Genomic DNA, 7,758 nt, shown 5'->3' with positions numbered 1-7,758 from the left:
GCTGCACAATCTCGATGCTATGGCCCAAGCAGCCACACTGGTAATAGAAATCTGGCAAATGCTCATTGGTGAATGAAACCAAACAGTCCCTTTGAGAACTCAGAGCAACCTTCTTACGTCGCATCAAAGGTTTCGTAATATCCAAGCTAATTCTAACTCGCATAAATTCTCCCCAAGCTAGATCATCTTGCTCTAGATCAACCTCAATGCATCAACTTCCCAATTAGTCTCCCCACATATTCATTACAAGCCATTAAAGGCAAATCGTGTATTCGAACCCAAAAAGCAGCCTCCATCATTTTAATTTCGTGCACCTGCGACTGGCCCTCAAAGTTTTTAGTCAACACCAACTGTTTATCGAAAGATTAGGGTCCATCGCGTTGTACCTGTGCTTTGTCGCGACTCTCCTCAAATTCAACTAGCATCAGTACTAATGTTAGATCACGAAATTTAATGCTCTTCATAGATCTCCAGATTCGTCTCATAGTTTGATTGAACGCCTCTCTATTAAAATGTCTCTCAATAAACAGCTTGATAATTAAACGCTGCTCCCCTATGAAGATCGCCTCTTCTAACAACTCCATCTCCACTAACACTTCCATAGTCTCTTCTGCAATAAAAGATATCTTTTCATAAAACTTACTCAAGTTCTCAGCCGTAGAAAACCAAAAGCAGATACACGAAGGCAGGAAAGGAAAATCTCTACTTTTTTTTTTTTTTTTCCTAAGCAGGAAAATCTCTACTCTGTACGAGAGAATAGAGAGAGGAACTTTTTTTTCCGTCTTTTTTTACTTTTGTAGTTTTGGATGGTTCCGGTGAGTGACGAGATTGTTCATTCATCATTGCCTTTGCCCAACGTGCTTTACCAAACACGGCAACTGATCCGAGCGAGCACGTACATTCACTCTCTCAGGAAGCGCGTTGCGCATGCTTGGCACAATAAAGAAACGCCGTCGCTTAATTGCAATCCCGCAGTTAAACCCTCGCTTTCTGCTTCCCGAGCCGTCACTACCACACTCTGCGACTACGTACAGAACTGCGGAAGGCTCGCCTTTTGAAATACTCGCCGTAGATCCGAACCGATCGATCGCCGAAATAGAACTCCGTGAAGCCGAGATCGAGTGCAACAGCGACGTAGGGTTCTGGTTGCTTTTGCTGGTTATTCTCCAAGGAGTTTCTTTTTTTGTTTTTTTTTCTACTTCCAATGGCTTCGGAGGATGTGAAGAGCGAATTGGCGGTGTCGAAGTTTGTGAATTTTGCGGGGGAGGCAAAGCTAGCTAGAGAGGGCGTGAAGGCTCCGAGCTATGCTGTTCTCAGCATTTGCAAGTCTCTGGTCGCGGGTGGAGTCGCTGGAGGAGTGTGAGTTCCATCTTCCTTATCTCTTTCATTGATAGTATGTTGGTTTATAAAAGGGAAATGGAAATGGAAATCTGAAAGGAATGGGACCTTTTTTCCCTTTTGTTTTTGTTTTTTTTTTTGTTATTTATTCTTTTTAAATTTCTGGCTTATTATTGAAAAATGGGGAAAATGATGGATTTTGAATCTTGTTGTGAGTTGGAATCAGAAAGACTGTGTTGCATCCAGTGTAGTTGATGAATTATCCAAGATTTGTAAAATGTAGCTGCCTGGGAAAACTTCGGTATCACTAACTTTGAACATACTGTGCATTTTTTTTCCAATTCTCTTCTTTGCGGTAGTGATATTTTCATTTCGTAGAATAAATTTTTTATTTTCTATGCAGGTCACGCACAGCTGTTGCTCCATTAGAAAGGTTAAAAATATTGCTCCAGGTTGGTTGAAATTCAACTGAATAATTCGTTTTTTTTTTAAATTTATTTCAATTGAATAATTCATTATTGTTTATATATGTATAAACTCATTAACAAAGATATCCCCTTCTTTACATGATTTTTTCATATGGATATATATACCTATCTATGGAGCAAATGCTTTGAAGTACATTTTATGAAACAACCCTTTGATCTGATTGAAAAGGGTCCCTGATCATGAACTATTCTTGATTGGGGTTGAAAATCTCAAGTTCTTCTATGCACATCAGATTTAATTATATTAATCTCCATGGCAATTTCTTCTATGTAATACTAATCAATAGGGCAATAGGGCCTCTTTGGTAAGTGCCACAAGGTGACAAGATTTCCTTTTCCATGGTTATGGACCCAAATTCGTTAGTCTGGAGCATTTCCTGTTCCATGCAAAATCCCATAATGATATGTTAATTAGCTTGGATAATATGCAGGTCCAGAATCCCCATAACATAAAATACAATGGAACGATTCAAGGCTTGAAATATATATGGAGAACTGAGGGTTTTCGTGGACTGTTCAAAGGAAATGGAACTAATTGTGCACGTATTGTGCCAAACTCTGCGGTCAAGTTCTTCAGCTATGAGCAGGCTTCAAAGTAAAGTTTTCTGCTCGATGTTTATGTGAATAGATTATATTGGTCTCTGGCATGTGCTTTTAAATTGTGCTCTCGAACTTTTTATTTTGGGCCCAACTTTTGAATTGTAATTTTCTATGTTGGAAACATTGGTGAAATTCTTGGGCGAAACCGAGTTTTTTGGGAGCGTGGTCTTTTGAGTTTGGTTGATTGCTGTTGATTATAGACATGCAACTATCTTGCGTGAAGTTGATGATCGTATTTGTTACTCTAAATTTCATCAAACTTTCTAAAGGAGAAAAACTTTATTATACTGTTCGGCTACTTTACATTATGTGCATTTCTGTTCTGTCAAATTGAAGTAATCATAACGTGACATGACAATACTACCTTTTGAGGTCCAATGATGGGCCATAGTAAAATAATCATAGACGTTTATGACCTTTTTCATTATCCTCTTGCATACTGTACACAAATACCTTAGTTATGTACCCTTCGATGTTGCAGTAGTGAGGTCTATTGATTAAAGTTTCCCTTCTTGTAATGGCAGGGGCATTTTGCGTCTATATCAGCAGCAAACTGGCAATGGTATGTTCTTCTTTAACATCATTGTGTCATTGAAGGGTTATGTAGTTGTTTATGCATTAACAAGACACCATGGAGACTTGGTCTAGACATAATAATTTGATTTAGTTTTTTGGAGAGAAAAGGAAGGGATGCCTGTAAAAGAACTATCAGATGGTGCCTTTTTCATTCCTTCATTGCCATGTATTAAATCAATGAAGGCATAAAGAATCCAGTTTACCTTCATTGTACATTAAGTAATGCATTATGTACTGGATGTGACTTGTACATTTGCTTGTTTTCCTTCTGACCTACTCAAGAACTTTATTAGTAGGACATGATCATAACATTAACTCAGATGAACTTCATTCAGTGTCTGAGGATTCATAAATGGAAAGATGGCAGTTAATAGAGGACATATTGTCTTACACACTTTTCTTGTTATTTTGTGCAGAAGATGCTCAGCTCACTCCTCTTTTGCGTCTTGGGGCTGGGGCGTGTGCTGGAATAATTGCCATGTCTGCAACTTATCCAATGGACATGGTACGAGGCAGGTTAACTGTACAGGTACGTGGTCTTCTATCATCATAGACTCATAACTTAAAGTAAATATGTTCCTGGAAGAATTATCTAGGCTTGTCTTCTATCCCATTTTATGGAAGTTGCTGGGAACACCAATACCTCTATTTAAGATAAGATGCAAACAGCAATGTTTTAATTTCCTGGAGGATTTGGTTTTTAGTTATTTTATTTATTACAATAAATGGCAACATATTTCGTTTAAGCTATTCATCTTTTGGGTTATTAAGGACTGTGCATAGCTAATTCCCATTTATTGGATCTAAAATTTCATGGGACTTATAATTGCAGACGGAAAATTCTCCTTATCAGTACAGAGGAATATTCCACGCGCTATCAACCGTGCTTAGGGAAGAAGGCCCACGGGCTTTATACAAGGGTTGGCTTCCTTCTGTGATTGGAGTTGTAAGCAATTTTTATTTTTTTCTGCTGTTATGTTGGACTGGGTAGTTACAACCAGGATGATAAAAAGTGAAGTCTATGCTAGTATTTGTATCTTCATCTACATGCAGTTAAAGCCCTAGTTGTCTTGACAATTATGTGGCCCTCTCACTTGCGGAGATTTTAAATGTACCAATGATGATATTTTACTTTCATCAAAAGAATATAGATGCTGATGAAATTTATTTATATAATAAAAAGAGATGCCGATGAAATTTCAGGTTTCAACATGACCAAGTACTTGAGTCTGGTATCTTGATTTTCTAGTATGAAATTAGTTTTCGACGGGGCCTTTTATGTGTCAGGTTTTCAACACTTCCCCTGTTGTCACTGATGTTGATTTTTTTGCCCGAATCACGTTGCTGTATGTTCTTGAACATTTTTAGCTTGCTCATGAAGAATGTTGCTTTTTAGAATTTTTTTATTAGCACCGGGTGTTCGTGAACAATGTCTCGACTAATCGTGAGGGTGCATAGGCCATTGGCTAGGAGCTTCCCGCAAGTGCACCTCGGTTAATTTAAGGGGAAGTTCCCCTAGTCCAATGGACCTTAGAAATTGTTTGCACTCTAAGAGGATTTCAAACCTTAGATTTGGAGGGAGCATATCACCATGTCAAAGGCCTTTACCACTTGAGCCAACCCCTAGGGGTTTTAATTTTTTGAATTATATGTTGCAACATGCCTCATTAACCTATGAGTGCCGTGTGGAATTCTTGATCATGGAGATTGAGTGCTTATTGTTCTAGCATAGCAGAAAGAATTCGGTGGAAAAATGGAGGAATGTTCCTGGTTTTTGTTTATTTTATTTTATTTTTATTTTTTTTATAAAGTTGAAATTTCCTGCTTTGTTAACAATGAAAAAGAAATAATGTACACATGAGAGAGAGGGAGGAAGGGAAGGAGGGAGTGAGTGAATTTAGAGAGCTGAGCTCCTTGCATAAAGTCTCAGTTTATTTTGCACTTCAATAATGATCTGTGCTTCAGTTGATTTCTATTTTGAATGGTGTAACCTTCATGCACGCAGACACTTGTCTGCCCCCACTCACACGCAAACATGTGTAAATGCATTGGTGGGATAGATGTCAATAGTTATGCTATATTTTCTTCTGCTGTAGATAGGCAACTGGGGAAGACAAAATTGTAGCAAGGGTGAAGAAATTCAAGTTTTAGAAACATATTTTTGTTCCCTTCTGTGCTGATACTTGATATTAATTAATCATTTTCTTTTAGCACCTTAAACTTGTCTCGCTGGATTTTAATATGAAATCAGAAGAACATTTCTCTCAAATGTAGTATGATATTAGTATCTGATGTTTGCAGGTTCCATATGTGGGTCTGAACTTTGCTGTGTATGAATCTCTAAAGGATTGGTTAGTTAAAACTAGACCATTTGGACTGGTTGAAGACTCTGAGTTGAGTGTGACAACACGGCTGGCATGTGGGGCTGCTGCTGGGACTGTTGGGCAAACTGTTGCTTATCCTCTTGATGTCATACGTAGACGGATGCAGATGGTGGGATGGAGTAATGCTGCTTCTATTGTCACTGGTGATGGGAGGAGCAAGGCCCCACTTGAATATACCGGTATGATCGACGCGTTCAGAAAAACCGTTCGATATGAGGGCTTTGGGGCATTGTACAAGGGTTTGGTCCCCAATTCTGTGAAGGTCAGTCTCTTTCTATTCTTTGCAATCTATGTTTTAAGAAATGTGGGAACACGTTAGGTTTAACTGGTTTGGAACTTTCCAAATAGAATGTTTGGTCTGCACTACCAAATTGAAATTTTAGGTCACCTGCTAAGGGAATTGCCATTATTTGTGACACTGAGATACTATGGCACTTCTTTCCATCAAATAGAGAAAATACAAGATTTAGGACTAAAATACCACTGGCTGGCTGGGAGGAGGTAAAAAGAAAGCTCTATATCCTATGAATGCCAATGTGTCGTGTTGAACTTTTATTTGGCTTCCTAGCCAAGTATCCATTGTGTATGGATATTTTTTTTATTGGTGTGTATGGATACTAGAGAGGTTTATCTTAGAGAGTTTTGATCCTTTGAACCATTACCATCTTTGTAGTTGTGGTGCTCCACGAATTAGGTGATTAAGAACCATCCAGTTTTAGAAATTCTGGCCTGTTGGATGTCCAACATAAGGTGCATCTGGATGTGGGTCCTGTAGAGCTGCAAATGTCGTTTTGTGGGGGTATCTATTCTTCACACTCTAGCTCTTGTATATGTCCTGTGTACTTGGGCTATGCCTATTCCTAGGGGTGTAAACGAGCTGAGTTCGAGCGAGTAATTGGTGGTCAAGCTTATTTGTTTAATTTTTATTCAAACACAAGTTGAGCTCAAGCTTTTCATCAAGTTGAATTTTATGTTCACGAGCATCTTGTTTAGTATTTGAGCTTGTTCACGAGCTGGATAAAATATATTATCTATATTGTATTTTATAACTTTATCTAAAAATTTTGACTTTTTGCTAAATCTTTATGAAGTTTGTATATACATATATCAACAATTAAATTCATAAGGATTCAGGTAACATATTTAGTATTTTAAATATTCTTATTATACATATAGAGAATACTATAAAAAACAATAAATACAAAGTTATTTGATTTTATACGAACTCATTCGAGCCAAGCCGAGTTTTATATGTATCATTTAATAGTCGATCATAATTTTATATTCACGAACAGCTTCTTTAATAAATGAGTCAAGCCGAATTCGAGTTTGTATGAACCAATCTCGAGCGGCTTGTCGAGTAGTATTGTTTAATTATTTATTTTGGTAAGAAAGAAAATTTATTGATCCTCATAATTAGGCATAGCCCAAGTACATAGGTAGTATACAAGAGAGAAATACCTAATTACTGCCTACGAACAAAGAAAGAAGCATACTTGCCATTAAAATTTACCCCCTCTAATACAATAGCCTTAGCCAAAGTAACAAAGATTGGAAAAATAGGTCTCTAAATCCCCCTCAATGAGCAAGTAGTATTGTTTGTTTACAGCCCTACCTATTCCTCATCAATAAAATCTTTATTTGCCGATAAAAAAATTCTATTCTTCAGAGTCTAGAATGAGTGTTCTAGAATTTGTAGAGCGGTTGTGGAAAACTTCTATGATTGATGTTCAGGGTTAGATGTGAAAAGTGGTTGTACTTTGAGGGTAGGCGGCCGTTGTGCCTTAGAGCCACAGATTCATGCCCTTTTATGATCTGTACAAGCATAGTCTATTAGCAGTTAAATATTGCAAATCAGTTCCTTACTCGTCCATAGACTTTTTGCCTTTCAAATCAACTCATTTAAATGTTGCTGATATTCTTTTGTTAAAGTTGAATGAACGTATCTTTTCCCTGCATTAAGGACTTGTTTGATGTGCTGCCTTTCTTGTTCAGGTAGTTCCATCTATAGCAATTGCATTTGTGACATACGAGATGGTGAAGGACATTCTGGGAGTTGAGATCAGAATATCAGACTGAAGTGCAGTAAAGTCCATGGTAATTAGTTAACCAAGTATGCTATTTTTGTAGGCAAGGTGACGAGAGATAAATGAGGGATAATTTATTTCTTCTCGTTTCTCCGAGAATCAGTTAGAAGCAAGTTTGAATTTGTGTTTATAAATTGTTTTCCCTTGTTTTCCTGTCTATGTTTCCTTGTGAAGCTTTAGCTTTCATCTTCTCATTTATATGCTGTATCAATAAATGCCTTGACAATAAAACAATGCATTTCGTGCCTCTCCATAAGAGTTAAAAAAGCTTTTTTCCAAGTATAT

The 7,758-nt window shown here is 37.4% G+C and overlaps 1 protein-coding gene across 2 annotated transcripts; it reads left to right on the top strand.

Moving 5' to 3' along the window:
• Nucleotides 1-709: 709 nt before the first annotated feature.
• Nucleotides 710-7,758, top strand: LOC108996472 (mitochondrial adenine nucleotide transporter ADNT1). Of its 2 annotated transcripts, none has more exons than XM_018972399.2 (8): nt 710-1,359; nt 1,742-1,790; nt 2,258-2,421; nt 2,951-2,988; nt 3,419-3,531; nt 3,835-3,948; nt 5,304-5,648; nt 7,382-7,758. In XM_018972399.2, the coding sequence occupies exons 1-8, from the start codon at nt 1,205-1,207 to the stop codon at nt 7,463-7,465; spliced, it is 1,062 nt and encodes a 353-aa protein (XP_018827944.1). In that variant the 5' UTR covers nt 710-1,204; the 3' UTR covers nt 7,466-7,758. The 2 variants fall into 2 exon arrangements, with proteins under 2 accessions (XP_018827944.1, XP_018827945.1); XM_018972400.2 differs by having other exon boundaries at nt 728-1,359; nt 3,422-3,531.

Source organism: Juglans regia, chromosome 7 (genome assembly GCF_001411555.2).
Source record: "Juglans regia cultivar Chandler chromosome 7, Walnut 2.0, whole genome shotgun sequence".
Classification (NCBI taxonomy): Eukaryota; Viridiplantae; Streptophyta; class Magnoliopsida; order Fagales; family Juglandaceae; genus Juglans; species Juglans regia.
The sequence above is the reverse complement of the archived record's forward strand: the minus strand, read 5'-3'. Positions and strand labels throughout refer to the sequence as shown.

Coding starts and splice junctions, on each gene's coding strand:
- LOC108996472 (XM_018972399.2), top strand. CDS start 1,205: ATGGCTTCGGAGGATGTGAAGAGCGAATTGGCGGTGTCGAAGTTTGTG. Junction 1,360..1,741: donor GGTGGAGTCGCTGGAGGAGT/GTGAGTTCCATC, acceptor TTTTCTATGCAG/GTCACGCACAGCTGTTGCTC. Junction 3,532..3,834: donor GAGGCAGGTTAACTGTACAG/GTACGTGGTCTT, acceptor TTATAATTGCAG/ACGGAAAATTCTCCTTATCA.